The sequence below is a fragment of the Trichomycterus rosablanca genome, chromosome 11, assembly GCF_030014385.1.
Source record: "Trichomycterus rosablanca isolate fTriRos1 chromosome 11, fTriRos1.hap1, whole genome shotgun sequence".
NCBI lineage: Eukaryota > Metazoa > Chordata > Actinopteri > Siluriformes > Trichomycteridae > Trichomycterus > Trichomycterus rosablanca.
In genome coordinates, this window is record NC_085998.1 from 3,254,312 (window position 1) to 3,276,138 (window position 21,827).

The 21,827-nt window shown below is 40.8% G+C and overlaps 2 protein-coding genes across 4 annotated transcripts in view; both read right to left on the minus strand.

Annotated features, from left to right (window-relative positions):
* Positions 1-1,053: 1,053 nt before the first annotated feature.
* Positions 1,054-16,288, minus strand: LOC134323342 (NACHT, LRR and PYD domains-containing protein 12-like). Its single transcript, XM_063004845.1, has 13 exons — positions 15,784-16,288; positions 14,210-14,290; positions 13,872-13,952; positions 11,985-12,065; positions 11,647-11,727; positions 9,854-9,972; positions 7,953-9,735; positions 7,053-7,226; positions 6,768-6,941; positions 5,295-5,468; positions 5,044-5,217; positions 4,038-4,214; positions 1,054-3,913 (listed from the first exon to the last, which is right to left on the minus strand). The coding sequence occupies exons 1-13, from the start codon at positions 15,816-15,818 to the stop codon at positions 3,907-3,909; spliced, it is 3,141 nt and encodes a 1,046-aa protein (XP_062860915.1). The 5' UTR covers positions 15,819-16,288; the 3' UTR covers positions 1,054-3,906.
* Positions 16,289-19,553: 3,265 nt separating this feature from the next.
* atosa (atos homolog A) overlaps positions 19,554-21,827 on the minus strand; it is a 58,809-nt gene continuing 56,535 nt past the window's right edge. For all 3 annotated transcript variants that reach the window (XM_063004848.1, XM_063004847.1, XM_063004846.1), the window contains exon 13: positions 19,554-21,812. In XM_063004848.1, coding sequence (XP_062860918.1) covers positions 21,659-21,812 — 154 coding nt within the window. In that variant the 3' untranslated portion in view covers positions 19,554-21,658. The remainder of the gene's footprint in view (positions 21,813-21,827) is intronic.

Sequence of the window (21,827 nt, forward strand, 5' to 3'; positions counted from 1 at the left end):
TGGATGAAACAGAATTACACTAAACAAAGCAGATATGTAAAAAAAATATTTTAACAAACCCCCAAGCTCTGTGCTTTTGTCTATAGCTGGGGTGGACAGTCCTGGTCCTAATGGGCTGAACTGAGCACATATGCTTTTACCAGATGTTAAACACTGGTAGATGATTTAGGACCAACATGTCTCCACCAATATTTTAAAACCACCAACTGACGGAAAATCTTTTAAAATATCGGATTTCTATCCCAGTAGTATGGTTTCTGAGATTTAAAGCCAAACCACATTAAATGGTGGTACAGCAGTTTCATGTTACAATTATGTAAAGTGATTAAGAAAGCAAATAAAATATTCAAAATATATTTGAGTACATATAATCTCAGCAAACTCAATTTTAAATCCTGTATCTTATTCAGAAATGCAGTCGTTCCAGAGGATATATATATATATATATAAAACTGGATCCAGAGGAAACAATCCACCCTGTGCTTACTCATTCACATTGACTCATATCCACCTACTGGCATGTTTTAGGTCTGTGGGTGGTAATCAGAGTAATCAAAAAGTAAACCCACACTAATTAACCAGAGATGCAGATTAAACCTGGGTTGCTGAAACTATGCCACACCAACACTACCTGCTGTGCCAGATATTTGGTCATGTAATCGTAATGCTATGTGCTCAAGGTTTTCCTCAATGCCATGTTTACATGTTCGAAATCGTGAGTCGAAAAGGAATCGATTCATCATGTATCAGCATATTGAATCAGAATTGGAGTCGACTCCAATACTCGCATCCGGGTACTTTACCACCGCGCCAGTTTCCCTCCCTGCGTTGAGGGGAAGATGAACATTTAAACGTAATGGCGGTTCATGTGATTTACAGTGTTATTACAGTTTAATGTCGGTAATTATGTTAAAATAATGACCGTGTGTGTCATTTTTAGTTTGGCTGGACACTGTGATGAGAAAATAATGTAGCAGTAAAGCTTTCTAGCCACTTACTGAGAGCTTTGATGTGTGTGTTGTAGCAGTAAAGCACTTTATATGAACACAAACACACTGTCCACAAAACCTTTAATATATGTACATTTAGATGCTGAATAAACAAAAACTGACAGTATTTGTGTAAATAAACAGCTTGTACAATATATTGAAAAACATTTGACACCCCAACACATCACTTTCCACCTATCTTGCATTGTACATTTGTCTGAAATCATGTTTACTCTGGTGTGATGTATGTGGGTGATTCTTTAGTTGGGGGAACTTTTACGTCCCTAGGTTATAAATTTGTGTTAAAAATACTTTATTACAAAACAAATATTTTAGAAATTAAAAAGATGCATTACTAAAAAAAATACATACCAAAATAATTATGATTTATATTTTTTTATGATGATTTAAACATCAATATTTTGCTACTTTGGCCTTGTCACCAACCCAGACTTTAAAACTTCTCTGCTCTAATAAAATGCTAAAAAGTGATAAATTCATTATAAAAATCACAATATGAGTTTCATAATAACTTTTTTTTTACATATTCGTACAACCTATGCATATTTTTGAGCAATATATTACTGTCCCCGGCATTATCGTCATTACCGCAACAGTGTACGGTTTCTGTAGGGAATCATTTGAAGGTGACACTTGTTTATGTTGTAACCATGGAAACAAAGACTGGCAAGGAAGCACATGCCAGCCATGAGAAAAGATTAACATTTTAATGTCTGGAAATGTGAGTAATTTAATCATGTATTCCTCCTGATCATAGAGTATATTTATTCAGCGTCATTACCATTAACATCAATATGGCAGTACTTTACCAAAAAAACACATTATTTATATGTATTTAAAGTGCATCTTGTACTAGCTGTGGACTAGCTTTAGCAAATCCATGGCCACTTCGCAAATAAATTTGAAATATTAAAATTCAATTGTAGCCATCATTAAGTCTTTGCTCTAAAGCATGTAAGCATTATCTTGACATAATTAAAACTAAATTATTACTAATTTTATTTTTCAAAACTTAAGATGGTAAAAAGAGCCCGCAACTGAAGAATCACCCATATAACACATACAGTCTTTCTTACACATTTCCTAAATGGTTTTACCGCTAAACACTCTATTTAGTATTTATATTATGGTTGTTACTTCATGTTACTTGGTCATTTATTTATTGAGGAAAATTATCCAATATTACATATCTGTGAGTGGCAAAAGTATGTGAACCTCTAGGATTCGCAGTTAATTTGAAGGTGAAATTAGAGTCAGGTGTTTTCAATCAATGGGATGATAATCAGGTGTGAGTGGGCACCCTGTTTTATTTAAAGAACAGGGATCTATCAAAGTCTGCTCTTCACAACACATGTTTGTGGTAGTGTATCATGGCACGAACAAAGGAGATTTCTGAGGACCTCAGAAAAAGAGTTGTTGATGCTCATCAGGCTGGAAAAGGTTACAAAACCATCTCTAAAGAGTTTGGACTCCACCAATCCACAGTCAGACAGATTGTGTACAAATGGAGGAAATTCAAGACCATTGTTACCCTCCCCAGGAGTGGTCGACCAACAAAGATCACTCCAAGAGCAAGGCGTGTAATAGTCGGCGAGGTCACAAAGGACCCCAGGGTAACTTCTAAACAACTGAAGGCCTCTCTCACATTGGCTAATGTTAATGTTCATGAGTCCACCATCAGGAGAACACTGAACAACAATGGTGTGCATGGCAGGGTTGCAAGGAGAAAGCCACTGCTCTCCAAAAAGAACATTGCTGCTCGTCTGCAGTTTGCTACAGATCACGTGGACGAGCCAGAAGGCTACTGGAAGAATGTTTTGTGGACGGATGAGACCAAAATAGAACTTTTTGGTTTAAATGAAAAGCGTTATGTTTGGAGAAAGGAAAACACTGCATTCCAGCATAAGAACCTTATCCCATCTGTGAAACATGGTGGTGGTAGTATCATGGTTTGCGCCTGTTTTGCTGCATCTGGGCCAGGACAACTTGCCATCATTGATGGAACAATGATTTCTGAATTATATCAGAGAATTCTTAAGGAAAATGTCAGGACATCTGTCCATAAACTGAATCTCAAGAGAAGGTGGGTCATGCAGCAAGACAACGACCCTAAGCACACAAGTCGTTCTACAAAGAACGGTTAAAGAAGAATAAAGTTCATGTTTTGGAATGGCCAAGTCAAAGTCCTGACCTTAATCCAATCGAAATGTTGTGGAAGGACCTGAAGCGAGCAGTTAATGTGAGGAAACCTACCAACATCCCAGAGTTAAAGCTGTTCTGTACGGAGGAATGGGCTAAAATTCCTCCAAGCCGGTGTGCAGGACTGATCAACAGTTACCGGAAACGTTTAGTTGCAGTTATTGCTGCAAAAGGGGGGTCACACCAGATACTGAAAGCAAAGGTTCACATACTTTTGCTACTCACAAATATGACCAAGTATAATATTTTTGTCTCATTTGTTTGACTGGATTCTCTTTATCTACTTTTAGGACTTCTGATGATGTTTTAGGTCATATTTATGCAGAAATATAGAAAATTCTATAGGGTTCACAAACTTTCAAGTACCACTGTATATACAAAAGCAATTATTTACACCGTAGTTAAACATAGTACAATATAGTACAGTTCAAACATAATATTGTATTGAACAGATTCAATCCGATCAGGATCAGGTATGCGGACCACACCTAAATATGGGAGCACAGAGGAAAAAAAAGAACAAATATGGTCATATCCAAGATCGTTGAAAATTGCCTCCATATTTTCCACTGGAATTGAAAGGAATGATGAATCACGAGTAATGAGTAGGTGGGTTGGGGTGTATTTTTTACAACGATAATCCAGTATCACTTTATCCTTTTGTCAGGACTCTCACAGCAAATCAGGTTTCTAGATTTTAGATTCTGAAAATGGACAATACGATGGTATGATTAGACATCAAAATGTATAATTACAATGAACAGAATAAACTCATAAAGATTAGTTTTTCACCATTTGTAAACTATCTATATAACGTCAATCACTTACTCCAACTTCGCCAGTCTGTAGTTTTCATCATCCTTGAAGTTTGCCAGCTGATGCACTGCCTGATCGCCTATATCATTGGAGCTCATATCAAGCTCTCTCAGGTGTAATGAGCGATTTGAACTCAGAACTTTGAGCAGAGCAGCACAGCCTTCGTCTGTAATCTTGCAATCATGCAGCCTGTAGAATATACCAAGTATAAAGTACAATTATGACTCATCAAACGTCTTCTTTTACAAGAGCTTATCTTGATTCACTAACAAGTAGATAAATCAGGTAAATTTAGACAGGTTTTAGGAGAAAGTTCAGCATGAAATACAATGTTTACCTGTCTGACAAAAAAGGGGGTTACTGACTATTAAAGTGGGTCACAAGAGCTTTCTCTCTCATCGCTCTTGGACTCAATAGTGCCTTACTGTATGTGACCTCCCACCAAATTTAAAATAGAAAGTTTAGATGGTTTTCCTTAATATTTAGTACTGTAAAAGTGTAAGAGATTGTGTGCAGAATATATTTGGGGGCTGTCAAGTTTTAGTGTGTAGAAGAGAAGAGAAAGAGCAGCATCTGCACCAGCCACATCAGAAGGTAGGAAATAAAGAAACAAGTACGCTTGTTATTCAGTTTACTGTCAAATATCCACCTCACAGGTCCACACAGTGTCATTTTACTCTGTACCTATACCTAAAAGGAAAATGTATTCATAAACAATGGGTTTCAAAAGTTTCAGACCACTAGTGAAGATGCTTCTATTTTGCAAGTTGATTATTTGAAATAAAATGCATTAATTTCTGAATTTCTTATTATTTGGCACTACTAAAAAGCAAGTCAGCACATTTGTGAAAGTAGCCCTGTCAATTTATTTGTACAAAAGGACAGATATCATTGAGTCTGATCACTTATGTATTATTTACGTGCCACACTGGTCATTTGTGTATATAATTAAGTGTCAGGAATTTATTTAATAGCACCTTAACATCATGCATAATGTAGAAGTAATCCATGAACTTACTTCAGTGTATCGATTTTACACTGTGGCTTGTTTAGTAGATCAGAGATTAACTTCATTCCAGAGTCTCCTACTGTATTCCAGCCCAGATCGAGCTCTTTCAGGTGAGAAGGGTTCCTTATGAGAGCTGAAATCAGACGAGTGCTGCCGTCCTCTGTAATGCTGCAGTCGAACAGTCTGTACAAACAAAACACTTTATATTAAACCCTTAAACAAAGAACCTTCGTAATTTGAGAGAAATGTGCTGACGTTACTTTAGTGTCTCCAGATTACAGTGTGGATCCCTCAGTAGATCAGAGAGCAGGTGGATTCCTGTGGGTCCCGCTTTATTCCTTCCCAAATTCAGAGCTTTGAGGTGAGAAGGATTCAAACTCAGAGCTTTAATCACAGCAGTAAAGCCATCGTCCATGAAACCGCAGTTATTCAACCTGCCAAAACAAGAAAAGACAAACTGAGATTTACACTGGGTCTGGGTATAATGAGCAGCTCCAGCTCACACAATCAGGCATGCATGTGATCTAATCCCAGTGGTACTCATAGACAACCCAGTGTAATTAAAAGTAAATAAAGAGCTTCTTCCACATGGGACTCTATCTTAGAAGATTGTCTCCAGTGGCACCAGCAGTAGGACAATATTCACAAGGTCCTAAAAGTGTCAGACTGCGGACACACCAGTCTATGGTGGGATTTTTCAGAATGGCTTCCTCTTTGATATGAGATCAGCTTTATTTACAGCTACATTAAAACTGTGCCTAAAGCAAGAAGGAAGTTCCTAGTAAGAAGCACATGTTTATGGAGTATACCTTAGTCTGGACCACAATTAGAGTTTTGTTGATGGTGGGCCAACACACTGTCGATCATAATGATCCGAAACATCCCATGCTTATTAAGCTGGGTTGAGAGTACTGGGTTGAGAGTACTGTGAAGGCCACAGTAGAAGATTAGTATCACACTCAAACTACAAAAACTAGTCTTATGCTAAACTTTAGACATCCCTGGTCAAATTCCATGTCTTGTTTTTAGAATGTATTGTTAAATTAACACATCCTTTGCAGGTAACACACTTTTAGAAAATATGCATACATAATAAATGGCTAAAAGTATGTGGACACCTGACCACAAGCTTGTTGAAGACGCTATTCTAAAATTTTGGCCATTACTATAAAGCCGGTCCCCCTTTGTCTCCAGTTTCTGAGAAGGCTTTCCGTATGGTTTTGAGGTGGGTGTGTTTTTGTCTTGAAATCTTTCAGGTTAATAAGCATGTGTAAGAGCGATAAGGCCTGACATTCCAATTAATCCCAAAATTGTTTATTTGGGTTGAGAGGTCCTTTACATGGGACTCATTTACATTTCTAGCATTCAGCAGATGCTTGTGACTTCCTCAGTGCACATTTTCTTACAAATAAACAACAGTTTAAGAACATAAATCTGCTAAAACACTGTCATAACAAAGATAGACAGGTAGAAAAAGCATTTCAAAATAAATAAATCATAGACTTTAGTAGATCAAGACGAGCCAGACTTGATGGCTTGATGGGGAATGTGTAGTTGAGGGATGATCTGTTTTTGGCAATTGGGCAATTATTATTGTCTCTCTCTTGTGTGTCTGAGATCTGTGCCTATGCTTGCAATCATGTGTCAGATGCTGGAAAAATTTTAAATGACCTTTTTATCAGACAGCAATAATGGAACAATAACCATATAATGTAAATAAATGATGTTCTTACCTTAATGTCTCTAGTTTACAATATGGACTCTGCAGTGCCTCAGAGAGACGCTTCACCCCTGAATCCCCCAGTTTATTCTGGCTGAGACGAAGCTCTCTCAGACATGACGTGTTTAAACTGAGAGTCGATGCAAGAACTGAGCAGCTTTTCTCAGTGAGACCACAAGCACCAAGTCTGAAGTAAAATTAACAAACATACGTTAAAACATGCACTGATCCTACCTGACTGCACATGCATCCATTCCCTGGCGATCTGGGTTCCACAATAAGTAAGTGAAGTTCTCACCTCAGTATCTCCAGTTTACAACATGGGCTGTTCAGTCCAGCCGAGAGCAGCTGAACTCCAGAGTCCAGCAGTTTGTTGTCACTCAGGTCGAGCTCTTTTATACACGAGCAGGTTGTGGTGAGAATCGTTGCCAGAGCTTTACAACTTTTTTTTGTAAGATTACTCTCACACAGCCTGAAGAAAAAATGTACACTTGATTCACATATTGATGACCAACTCAGATATTCAGCTTATCACTCATTTCCATAATGTAATTATTAGCAAAATTAAATTTCAATAATCTCTCTTTTTTATGCATTTTCTCCCGATTTTAGTGCGTCCAGTTTATACCCAACTGCATTAAGCTTCCTTTCCACTGGAGCTGACCCCCGCCCTGATCGAGGAGAGTGAGAGTGAGCCCCTCCGGCACGTGCGCAGTAGCCGGTTCTTTTCATCTGCACGAGGCGAGTTCATATGTGGATCAGCTTTGTGCACGGAGAGCCACACCCTGATCAGCATTATTCCTCGACTCTGTGCAGACGCCATCAACCAGCCAACGGAGGTCGTAATTTGCTCAGTTATGAGCTCCCTATTCTACTTGTCCTACCCTATGAACAACAGCCAATCGTTGTTCATGCAGCCGCCCAGCCCAGCCGGACGGCAGAGCTGAGATTCGATACGATGTATTCGAAATCCCAGGTCTGGTGTGCTAGCGTGTTTTACCTCTGCGCCACCTGAGCGGCAGGTTTGTAGATTTTAAAAGGCTCAACTACAGGTTAATTTTATCAGGTGATGGTCCTACATAGTTAGTTTACATCACTCTACCAAACTCTCAAAGATAAGGACACTGGTATTGATATAAGATACAGTATGATGTACATTTATATAGAGCTATATTATAAAAGCTATAGAACCACATACACAGCTCTTCTGGATGCTTTGGCCACTGGCAGCAGTTTCAGGAAGCATTCTTCTGATGCTACGTATTTTTTCAGATTAAACACCTCCAGCTCCTCGTCTGAGTTGAGGATCACAAACACCAGAGCTGACCACTGCACTGGAGACAGCTGGACTCCACGCAGGCGATAATTTTCTTCCCTGGTCAGATATCTTTGGACCTCTTTTTCCAGAGAAGCGTCATTCAGTTCATTCAGACAGTGGAACAGATTGATGAATTTTTCTTCTGATGGATTCTCATGAATCTTCTGCTTCATGTACTGAGTTATTCCACAGTCAGTATCGGTAGCACTGTGAGCGCTGCGTCCCGTCGGGGTCAGTAGACGTTCTAAAAGAACCGAGTTGGATTCCACTGACAGGCCAAGCAGGAAGCGAAGGAAAAGGTCTAGGTGCCCGTTGTCACTCTGTAAGGCCTTGTCCACAGCTGTCTTCAACAACTCAGGGAGGGTTGTGTTTCTGGAAAGGCCGAACAGTCCAGAGATCTTTCCATTGATACAGGAGAAAAAGACGTAAACGGCTGCGATATGTTCCTGAACACTCAGATGAACGAAGCTGTACATCTTCCCCAGATTCAGGGTGAACTCCTCTATAAAGATTTGGGTGCAAACCCCAGAGTACACTGTTGCCTCCCTGACATCGATGCCACACTCTCTGAGGTCGTCCTCGTAGAAGATCAGGTTGCCTTTCTTAAGCTGTTGGAAAGCCAGACTCCCAAGTTTCAGTATGATGTCTGCAGTCTGGTGAGGATCCTTTTTATATTTCCCTCGATACTTCAGGGTCCCAAACTCGATTATTAAAACCAGGAAGTGTGTGAACATTTGTGTCAGGGTTTTGGGAATCTCTCCGGTCACCGCTTCACTCAACCTCCTTTCTAGAACAGTGGCGGTGATCCAACAGAAGACCGGCATGTGACACATAATGTAAAGGCTTCGAGATGACCTCAGGTGGGCTATGATTCTATCAGCCAGGGTCCGTTCACTGATTCTTTTTCTGAAGTATTCCTCTTTTTGTGGGTCACTGAACCCTTGCACCTCTGTTACCCGGTCAACGCGATCCGGCGCAATCTGACTGGCCGCTGCCGGCCGAGAGGTTATCCAGAGAAGAGCGGACGGAAGCAGATTCCCCTTGATGAGATTCGTCAGCAAGACGTCGACTGAAGCCGACTCGTTTAGATCAGACAAGAGTCTGTAGTTCTGAAAATCTAGAAGAAATCGACACTCATCCAGACCATCAAAAATAAACAGAACCTTGCGGTGGTGAAAGTCTGTGTTAAGCTGTTTAGTTTCAGGGAAAAACCAGTGAACAAGCTCCACCAAACTGAGACGTTTCCCCTTCATCAGATTTAACTCTCTGAAGGGAAATGGGAATATGAAATCCAAGTCCTGATTCGCTTTCCCTTCAGCCCAGTCCAGAATAAACTTCTGCACAGACACCGTTTTTCCAATTCCAGCAATTCCTTTAGTCAGCACCGTTCTGATGCCTCTGTCCTGTCCTGGTAAAGACCTGAATATGTCGTTGCAGTTGATGGGTGACGCCTGAATCGTTAAGCGCCTGCATGACCTTTCAATACATCTGACCTCATGTTCATTATTGACTTCTCCATATCCACACTCTGTGATATAGAGATCTGTGTAGACCTCGATCAGGAGTCTCGAGATCCCAGCTTGTGTCGGGATTCCTTCGTTAATTCTCTGAAATCTGCTCCACAGTTTGGATTTATATAAATGCAGCAATACAGAGTCCTGTCCTGAGGGGTCGAAAGAAGCAAGAGATCAGATCAGGTTCTGTTTTAGATTATAATAAAGGCATGTTCTGAGAAATACAATCAGAATTTGTCTTTTAATGTTATTTAATAATTTTCTTACGAGTTTGGTGCATCTGTTGGATCTGTTTCTGCAGCATTTTTAAATTCGTCTGGTATTTATAATCAGCGCTGCTATGACCCGGCTTTTCCTTCATCATGTTAGTATAGTATTTATTAAACCTGTTAACAATCGTAGTGGTTAAAACACATGAATTCAGAAATTAGAAGAGGTGTCACAATAATTTTATCTATATAGCATACACTGATCAGCCATAACATTAAAACCACCTCCTTGTTTCTACACTCACTGTCCATTTTATCAGCTCCACTTACCATATAGAAGCACTTTGTAGTTCTACAATTACTGACTGTAGTCCATCTGTTTCTCTACATGCTTTGTTAGCCCCCTTTCACCCTGTTCTTCAATGGTCAGGACCCCCACAGGACCACCACAGAGCAGGTATTACTTAGGTGGTGGATCATTCTCAGCACTGCAGTGACGGCACTGACATGGTGGTGGTGTGTTAGTGTGTGTTGTGCTGGTATGAGTGGATCAGACACAGCAGCGCTGCTGGAGTTTTTAAACACCGCACTGTCACTGCTGGACTGAGAATAGTCCACCAACCAAAAATATCCAGCCAACAGCGCCCCGTGGGCAGCGTCCTGTGACCACTGATGAAGGTCTAGAAGATGACCGACTCAAACAGCAGCAATAGATGAGCGATCGTCTCTGACTTTACATCTACAAGGTGGACCGACTAGGTAGGAGTGTCTAGTAGAGTGGACAGTGAGTGGACACGGTGTTTAAAAACTCCAGCAGCGCTGCTGTGTCTGATCCACTCATACCAGCACAACACACACTAACACCACCACCATGTCAGTGTCACTGCAGTGCTGAGAATGATCCACCACCTAAATAATACCTGCTCTGTGGTGGTCCTGTGGGGGTCCTGACCATTGAAGAACAGCTGCAGAGAAACAGATGGACTACAGTCAGTAATTGTAGAACTACAAAGTGCTTCTATATGGTAAGTGGAGCTGATAAAATGGACAGTGAGTGTAGAAACATGGAGGTGGTTTTAATGTTGTGCCTGATCAGTGTATATCCTTTATGTTCAACTACTACACACCTACTAGCCATTTTATAAGAAACACTATACAGATACCGGTATATACTATACAGAACAGCCTTAAATTCAAAGGTGCTTCATTAAATTCAGATCTGTTGACATTTATGGAATCGGGTTGAGACGACATGGCTGTGACATTCACATCATGTTTGACTGGTATTAGTGGGTGTAACATGTGCCAAGAGACATCACCAGCTCAACAGTTGAATTTATGCTTCAGACACCAAATTCCGACCCTGGCATTTGCATCTGAACAGAATATTTCATCCTATCTTCTAGTTTTGGTGAGGCTGACAGAACTAGAACCCAATAATCTGCTGCTGTGCACCATGAGATGCTTTTCTGCTCACCATGGTTGTAAAAATAGAAATTCGTGTTACTGTAGGCTAGTGTTTTCCTCAGCAGAACTTCTGCTCACTGGGTGCTTTTTGTTTTTAGCACTATTTTGTGTAATATTAGGAAATCAGAAGTTTTTGACGTACTCAAACCAATCCCACAGATTACACACTGTTGGGTCCCTGAGCAAGTCCCCTAAAGCACTAGAACAATTTTAATTGTTGACGGTCAGTGGTAGCTCAGGGCTCAAGATACTAGACTAGAAATCACAAGGTTGCTGGTTCAAGCTGCACCACCACCAGGTTGGCAATGCTGGGCCCCTGAGCAAGGTCCTTAACAGTCACAGCTGTAAGTGTATTTAAGTAAAATGTAAATGTTTATATCTTACCTTTGATTGCGAAATCGTATTGGTTCAATTATTGAATTATGACTCTTCATAGACACAGCACTGGGTTCAGAATCCTCAGAACTGTTTAAATATACAAAAGATGATCAGGAAGAAAATTAAACACACTTTAGTTTAATATTTGCAGATCTGTGATCCACGATGAATTTAACCCTTATTGTTTAGGCGTGAGGGAGAAATATTGGTCTGTGCCTGTATGTCGGTCCATTGGTGGACTAAGTAGCTAATGTAACACGCCCTTAACAATCACAAAGTAAGTGTAAGTGTCTTCAGGTAAAAGCGTCTGCTAAATGCCGTAAATGTAAACGTTTATATCTTACCTTTGCATACTAAATCGTATTGGTTCAATTATTGAATTATGACTCTTCATAGACACAGCACTGGGTTCAGAATCCTCAGAACTGTTTAAATATACAAAAGATGATCAGGAAAAAAAGAATAATAAAGACAAACAGTTATTTCCAAGATGATAAAGACCGGGTTGAGCTTCATTTTAAGAAATTAATTGGCTTTTCTCTTTTTATTCACTCAGTAAGTGACTGAATGTTTTATTGGTGGTAAATCTATGTCCAATACACTGATCAGCCATAACATTAAAACCACCTTATTTCTACACTCACTGTCCATTTTATCAGCTCCACTTACCATATAGAAGCACTTTGTAGTTCTACAATTACTGACTGTAGTCCATCTGTTTCTCTGCATGCTTTGTTACCCCCTTCCATGCTGTTCTTCAATGGTCAGGACCCCCACAGGACCCCCACAGAGCAGGTATTATTTAGGTGGTGGATGATTCTCAGCACTGCAGTGACACTGACATGGTGGTGGTGTGTTAGTGTGTGTTGTGCTGGTATGAGTGGATCAGACACAGCAGCGCTGCTGGAGTTTTTAAACACCTCACTGTCACTGCTGGACTGAGAATAGTCCACCAACCAAAAATATCAAGCCAACAGCGCCACGTGGGCAGCGTCCTGTGACCACTGATGAAGGTCTAGAAGATGACCGACTCAAACAGCAGCAATAGATGAGCGATCGTCTCTGACTTTACATCTACAAGGTGGACCGACTAGGTAGGAGTGACTAATAGAGTGGACAGTGAGTGGACACGGTGAGTAAACTCCAGCAGCGCTGCTGTGTCTGATTCACTCATACCAGCACAACACACACTAACACACCACCACCATGTCAGTGTCACTGCAGTGCTGAGAATGATCCACCACCTAAATAATACCTGCTCTGTGGGGGTCCTGACCATTGAAGAACAGCATGAAAGGGGGTAACAAAGCATGCAGAGAAACAGATGGACTACAGTCAGTAATTGTAGAACTACAAAGTGCTTCTATATGGTAAGTGGAGCTGATAAAATGGACAGTGAGTGTAGAAACATGGAGGTGGTTTTAATGTTGTGCCTGATCAGTGTATATCCTTTATGTTCAACTACTACACACCTACTAGCCATTTTATAAGAAACACTATACAGATACCGGTATATATTATACAGAACAGCCTTAAATTCAAAGGTGCTTCATTAAATCCAGATCTGTTGACATTTATGGAACCGGGTTGAGACGACATGGCTGTGACATTCACACCATGTTTGACTGGTATTAGTGGGTGTAACATGTGCCAAGAGACATCACCAGCTCAACAGTTGAATTTATGCTTCTGACACCAAATTCCGACCCTGGCATTTGCATCTGAACAGAATATTTCATCCTATCTTCTAGTTTTGGTGAGCCTGTGCCCACTATACCTTCAGATTCCTGTTCTTGGCTGACAGAACTAGAACCCAATAATCTGCTGCTGTGCACCATGAGATGCTTTTCTGCTCACCATGGTTGTAAAAATAGAAATTCGTGTTACTGTAGGCTAGTGTTTTCCTCAGCAGAACTTCTGCTCACTGGGTGCTTTTTGTTTTTAGCACTATTTTGTGTAATATTAGGAAATCAGAAGTTTTTGACGTACTCAAACCAATCCCACAGATTACACACTGTTGGGTCCCTGAGCAAGTCCTCTAAAGCACTAGAACAATTTTAATTGTTGACGGTCAGTGGTAGCTCAGGGCTCAAGATACTAGACTAGAAATCACAAGGTTGCTGGTTCAAGCTGCACCACCACCAGGTTGGCAATGCTGGGCCCCTGAGCAAGGTCCTTAACAGTCACAGCTGTAAGTGTATTTAAGTAAAATGTAAATGTTTATATCTTACCTTTGATTGCGAAATCGTATTGGTTCAATTATTGAATTATGACTCTTCATAGACACAGCACTGGGTTCAGAATCCTCAGAACTGTTTAAATATACAAAAGATGATCAGGAAGAAAATTAAACACACTTTAGTTTAATATTTGCAGATCTGTGATCCACGATGAATTTAACCCTTATTGTTTAGGCGTGAGGGAGAAATATTGGTCTGTGCCTGTATGTCGGTCCATTGGTGGACTAAGTAGCTAATGTAACACGCCCTTAACAATCACAAAGTAAGTGTAAGTGTCTTCAGGTAAAAGCGTCTGCTAAATGCCGTAAATGTAAACGTTTATATCTTACCTTTGCATACTAAATCGTATTGGTTCAATTATTGAATTATGACTCTTCATAGACACAGCACTGGGTTCAGAATCCTCAGAACTGTTTAAATATACAAAAGATGATCAGGAAAAAAAGAATAATAAAGACAAACAGTTATTTCCAAGATGATAAAGACCGGGTTGAGCTTCATTTTAAGAAATTAATTGGCTTTTCTCTTTTTATTCACTCAGTAAGTGACTGAATGTTTTATTGGTGGTAAATCTATGTCCAATACACTGATCAGCCATAACATTAAAACCACCTCCTTGTTTCTACACTCACTGTCCATTTTATCAGCTCCACTTACCATATAGAAGCACTTTGTAGTTCTACAATTACTGACTGTAGTCCATCTGTTTTTCTACATGCTTTGTTAGCCCCCTTTCACCCTGTTCTTCAATGGTCAGGACCCCCACAGGACCACCACAGAGCAGGTATTATTTAGGTGGTGGATCATTCTCAGCACTGCAGTGACACTGACATGGTGGTGGTGTGTTAGTGTGTGTTGTGCTGGTATGAGTGGATCAGACACAGCAGCGCTGCTGGAGTTTTTAAACACCGTGTCCACTCACTGTCCACTCTTCTAGACACTCCTACCTAGTCGGTCCACCTTGTAGATGTAAAGTCAGAGACGATCGCTCATCTATTGCTGCTGTTTGAGTCGGTCATCTTCTAGACCTTCATCAGTGGTCACAGGACGCTGCCCACGGTGTGCTGTTGGCTGGATATATTTTTGGTTGGTGGACTATTCTCAGTCCAGCAGTGACAGTGAGATGTTTAAAACCTCCAGCAGCGCTGCTGTGTCTGATACACTCATACCAGCACAACACACACTAACACACCACCACCATGTCAGTGTCGTCACTGCAGTGCTGAGAATCATCCACCACCTAAATAATACCTGCTCTGTGGGGGTCCTGTGGGGGTCCTGACCATTGAAGAACAGGGTGAAAGGGGGTAACAAAGCATGCAGAGAAACAGATGGACTACAGTCAGTAATTGTAGAACTACAAAGTGCTTCTATATGGTAAGTGGAGCTGATAAAATGGACAGTGAGTGTAGAAACAAGGAGGTGGTTTTAATGTTATGGTGGATTGGTGTACTATGGTTTGTTTAAAGAACTAAAACCATTTGATGTACAAATATGCAAAAAGAAGAAATATATTAAATCCTAATATTTCAGTAGTGATTATCATTGACTACAGTGTCAACGACTTCTCATTGCCCATATAATTGGAGCTAGTTTTAATGGACCCATTACAATGTATATAGAACAGTGGTCTCTTACCAAGGTTGAAAAAAAAGCAAACCCGCAACGTATCCTGAAAGGAAATTTATCTGGATGATCAGACAAATCCAAGAACTCAAAGCCCATAACCCTGTAAGCCAAGCTCACTTGGCTGTGGACAGTGTGAAGTTTTAGTAATTTATAATTCCTGGTGTTATAAATGCAACAGTGTGCTGGGAACCACTGGTCTGTATAACACTATTGCTATTATAAATGAAACCATATTAAGCCACTGATACATTTCAGAGTGATGGAGGGTCGTTACCTCTCGTCTGAGTCGTCGTCACGTGTGGTACTCATCCTGAAGCCGTCCTGATCTGTTTCTGAATCTGTAATCACACACACCTACATGTTAATATACAATTGGTCAAAAATTCATTAATTCACTGATTGTTTTACCACCGCTGTATCCTGGTCAGGGTCACAGTGAGTGGGCAAAAAGCAGAAAACACCCCGGACAGGTCGCCAGTCCATCACAGGGCAGACACACACACACACACACACACACAAAGATCCAGACCACTCCACCTGGGAATCAAACACAGGACCTTCAAAAAGTTGCTTCCTGTATTTTCACATTTCTTTTAACAAAACCGTCAACACACTTTTCCCAAATTTAAATATGATTGTATAATAATTAGTTCAGATTAAAAAACAATAGATTAATGTTGTGTGTAAAATAGAACTGTACTGTATGTTTTCAAGTATGTGATGTTCTTTCCTACATCCTACACATTTCCTTACAATCGTACTCACAAAAACATGACAGTCTCTGTCTCTGTCTGCAGTATCGTTTTTGTTTTGTAAAGTAAAAATTAACATGTAATCTTAATGCTTAAAACCAGGTTTTAGATCATAGCCCTAAAAAGTAATCCTAAGAAACCTCCTTTCTACACTCACTGTCCATGTTATCAGCTCCACTTACCATATAGAAGCACTTTGTACTTCTACAATTACTGACTGTAGTCCATCTGTTTCTCTACATGCTTTGTTACCCCCTTTCACCCTGTTCTTCAATGGTCAGGACCCCCACAGGACCACCACAGAGCAGGTATTATTTAGGTGGTGGATCATTCTCAGCACTGCAGTGACACTGACATGGTGGTGGTGTGTTAGTGTGTGTTGTGCTGGTATGAGTGGATCAGACACAGCAGCGCTGCTAGAGTTTTTAAACACCTCACTGTCACTACTGGACTGAGAATCGTCCACCAACCAAAAATATATCCAGCCAATAGCTCCCCGTGGGCAGCGTCCTGTGACCACTGATGAAGGTCTAGAAGATGACCGACTCAAACAGCAGCAATAGATGAGCGATCGTCTCTGACTTTACATCTACAAGGTGGACCGACTAGGTAGGAGTGTCTAATAGAGTGGACAGTGAGTGGACACGGTGTTTAAAAACTCAAACCAGCACAACACACACTAACACACCACCACCATGTCAGTGTCACTGCAGTGCTGAGAATGATCCACCACCTAAATAATACCTGCTCTGTGGTGGTCCTGTGGGAGTCCTGAGCATTGAAGAACAGCATGAAAGGGGGTAACAAAGCATGCAGAGAAACAGATGGACTACAGTCAGTAATTGTAGAACTACAAAGTGCTTCTATATGGTAAGTGGAGCTGATAAAATGGACAGTGAGTGTAGAAACAAGGAGGTGGTTTTAATGTTATGGCTGATCAGTGTACTAGTTCAAAGTAGCTGGTCACACCCGTCGTTAACTAATGTCTGAATCATAATGGAAAGAATCCAAATCGAGTCGAGCTGCACGTCAAATCTTAAATCTGTTTTGTTTCTGTTTGGAGACTCATGTTACGTTTTTATGCACATAATCCAACATGAAGGACAGATTTCACATAATGTTACAAGAGTTAAAGTTAAAGTTTTTCAATAAGGAAATACATGATATTACTTTTACTTCCTTACTGTCCACCACTGAACACTGAAAATATCAAGTTGTGCTCATTTGTGTTGTCCATAAACAGCAGATTATTTTAATTTTACAGAAGTAACATATACAAATATTATATGTAGATATGCTGAGTATTAAAATAAACTGTATAATGTTGATTATTATATAAAAACACGCACATACAAACTTCAGTCCAATCCAGGTCGTCGGTTTTACTTTCAGTTATGTTGTTTATGTGTTATATTTATTAAGTGTAGGTGGCGCTGTTTCTCAAGTAAAAACAGCCACCGTACAGAATATGTAAAAAATATATTTATTTATTTATTAGGATTGTAACGTCATGTTTTACACTTTGCAGTCATGAACAATTCTGTATCTCTAATTCACCTCACTTGCATGTTGTACTGTAGGAGGAAACCGGAGCACCCGGAGGAAACCCACACAGACACGGGGAGAACATACAAACTCCACTCCATTTTATGATTTTAATATTTCACAGATAAAATTGAATAAACAAATATTTAAGCTTTGGTCCTTTCTGTGTGGAGTTTGCATGTTCTCCTCGTGTCTGTGTGGGTTTCCTCCCACAGTCCAAAAAGATGCAGTCAGGTTAACTGGAGACACTGAATTGCTGTATAAGTGAATGTGTGTGTGTGTGTGTGTGTCTGCCCTGTGATGGACTGGCGCCCCGTCCAGGGTGTTACTGTGTGCCTTGCGCCCGTTGAAAAGCTGGGATAGGCTCCAGCACCCCCTGTGACCCTGATTGGATAAGCGGATAAGAAATGAATGAATGAATTTTATTTAATGTTAGCAATTTTATCCAAACCTCATTTCCAGTAAAAACATAAATCTGCACGCCCAGGTGGCACAGCGGGATATTCCGCTAGCACACCAGCGCCGAGATTCTGAACTCCTCGGCGTTGCCACCAGTCGACTGGGCGCCATCTGGTGCACTGATGCACCCTCAGACCATAATAGTTGTTGGCTTATTTGCATATTTCACTGATGACAGTCTGGATGGTTGTTTTCGACTTTGGCACAGAGAAATCGACGTCTGCAAAAAACAACAACTGTATGATAAAACGAATCCCCACTAAATATTAAAAATGACAAAGTAAAACATGTTTTAAAGTAATTAAAAATCAAACACTTAAATCTCCCACTCAGTCAAGAATTCAAAGCTTTTATGCAACCCTAACCCCTTTGTTTATTTCTCAATAAGCTTCACACAGCTGGATTAACACCATTCATCCCATTCCTTATAGCAGAATCAGATTCCCATTCAATCTCAATCAGATTGGACAGCGAGTGTCTGTGAACTGTATCATTATACCTGTATGTCGTTGGGGTTTAAGTCTGAGTCACTTGAGGACATCATAGCTCTAACTGCTGCTTCTAACTGATTCATGAAGTGATGCAGAGACGGTCGTTGGGTTCTTTCTTACTTCTTTGACCAAAATCCTTCTTGCTCGGATGTCCACCAACAGCAACATGTTCTCTAATGTTTTCCATTCTCATCATAATTGTCTAAAACTAAATTTTTATATTTACAGTGCGTCCTTTACTCAGTACTTTGTTGAAGCACATTTGGCAGCGATTAGAGCCTCGGGTCATTTTGAGTTTGATGCTACAAGCTTGCCACACCTATTTTTTGGGCAGTTTCTCCCATTCTTCTTTGCAGAACCTCTCAAGCTCCATTATATAAACAGACGTGTGCCTTTCCAAATCATGTCCAGTCAACTGAATTGACCACAGGTGGACTCCAATCAAGATCAGAAACATCTGAAGGACGATCAGTGGAAACAGGAGGCGCCTGGCAAAGGCTGTGAAGACTTCTGTACATGGTACATCTTTGTTTCATTTTTAATTTCAATGTGCAAACAAACTTTTTTTACTTTGTCATCATGGGGTATCGTGTGTGTGTGTGTGTGTGTGTGTGTGTGTAGAATTTTAAGGGGGAAATGAATTGAATCCATTTTGGAATAAGGCTGTAACATAACAAAATGCAGAAAAAGTGAAGCGCTGTGAATACTTTCCGGATTCTGGATACACTGTAAATGTGTGTGTGTGTGTGTGTGTGTTCTGTTTGTGGTGATAAAAGAAGTCACACGTCCTCGGCGTCTCAGTTATAGATATATAGAATTCTTTTATTTCGATCTGAATATTAGTCAAAAATACACGGTATGATTGGATCATATTGCACTACGTCATTATGTTGAGCACGACAGGCGTCACATGTGCGGTAAATGATTTTTTTATTTATTATTTTAAATATTAAATAACTGACAAAGTAAATATTATGTAAACACTAGTTAACGCTAGTTAAGATTCTCTATTGCAACACTTCCGATTAAAGTGGTTCGGTAACAGTACAGTAAAAAAGAGAAATAAAAATAGAAGAATATTCATCATTTCCTTTCCAGTTGTGGTGAAGGACACAGTGCTCTATCTGAAGTCATTTTTATTCTCCGCTCTCGCTTCTGCTGTTGGTTTTTCTTTTCTGCGTGAGGAAATGGTCCGTGTCGTGATGGTTCATCTTCTTCATCGTGAGTACGACGTTTACAGCGGTAACGGAAACTCCGGACTGATTTTAAACGCAGATCTGATTCCATCATCCTCATCATCCGGATTCATCTGGATATTTTTGATTGCATGTGTGTGAATGTGCATTTTTTAATCCTTGGCAAAAACAGATCCAGCGTGGTCACCGTTTACCTCCTAATAGTAGCATGCAAAAGTTTGGACACCCCTGTGTGAAACATCCCAACAGAAAACAAACACACGGCTTCTATTTTCTGAACTAAACAAACTGAAATGAATTAAAATGTTTGTTTTCTGTAGACGCTGTAATAACTGACACTAGATGGACAAAAGTATTCGGACGCCCCTTCTAATTATTATTCGAGTGTTTCAGCCACTGCAGTTGCAAACAGGTGTGATATATCAATGTTATAAATTATATAAATGCTTCCAACTTTGTGGCAACAGTTTAGGGAAGGTCCTGTCCTGTTCCGGTGCACAAAGCAAGCTCTATAAGTGCATGGAAAAAAAGCTCGGTTTAAAAACCTGCAGTGGAAGATCAATTGAGGCTTTCTTGACCAACATCAGCGCCCAGCCATACAAATAAGCTCGTTTGTACTACCGAATGGGCACAAATTCCCACAGACACACTGTTGTTCTAGCTTAAAAATCACTTAAGAGCTGGGATCTCGAATACATCGTATCGAATCTCAGCTCTGCCTGCCCGCTGGGCTGAGCAGCCACATGAACGACGATTGGCCTGTTGTTCAGATATGGGCGGGACTAAGCCGGATGGGGTCTCTCTCTCTCTCTCTCATGACTGGTGCAATTACGACCTCCGCTGGCTGATTGATGGCGCCTGCACAGAGATGAGAAAAGAGTGCTCTCAGGGTGTGTCTCTCCGTACACAACGCTGAGCTGCACTGCACTCGTCAAAGTGCGGCTGCTGCCCACGTGTCGGAGGGGGCGTGGGTTAGCTTCGGGCTAGTAGCTTCGGGAGGTATGACGCAATCGGGCAATTGGACGCCCTAAAGGGGGAGAAAAAGGGAGAAAATGCATAAACAAAATAAAAAAAATAAAAAAATCACATAGATGTAGGCGCCCAAGTGGCGCAGCGGGATATTCCGCTAGCACACCAGCGCCGAGATTCTGAACTCCTCGGTTTGAAAGCGGTCGGCTGGGCATAACTGACAATGCCTGCATGAGATACTTATTGGCCACCATATCTGCTAGGGCGGGTTGACCGGACTATGTGTGGGTGGGATCTTCATGCGCTGTGTAAGGACCTGATTGGTGAAAGAGCAGGGGCGAGAAGAGGAAGGCTCGTGTCAGAAAGAGGCGTCGGCAGCGATGTGCTCTCCTCGGATGCAATCGGGTATCCCTCAGCAGCGGAAGGCAAATTGACTACGATAAATCAGGAGGAAAATGAGGAGAAAATGCATTTTAAAAAATCACATTTTAATACCGTTTGTTTTTGAGGCGACCAAATACTTTTGGACCGGGGTGTCCAAACTTTTGTGTACAAATAAATAATCAACATTGATCCTCGATGGTTTTATGGTCTGACGTTCGCTTCATTAGTCTCGCACCGGATCTCGAGACCGATAAAGCTAACGTAAGATCTTTCCATAAATATACGGACGGCGTTTGGATCGAGAGGAACACTGTGTACGTCTTTTTTCGTCAGATAGATCAGACATGATGGGATCAGCATCTGGGGGAGAACGGAGGGTTGGCAGGCGACTCTGTGAAGGATTTCAGCTCGTAGGCAGCACCACTGTCCACTTCCATGGATTTGCGTGAGAACAGGAGCCGGATGTCGCGATGGAGGTAGATCTTTCCAGATTTGGAGCTCTGGAACCTGAAACAGAAGGAA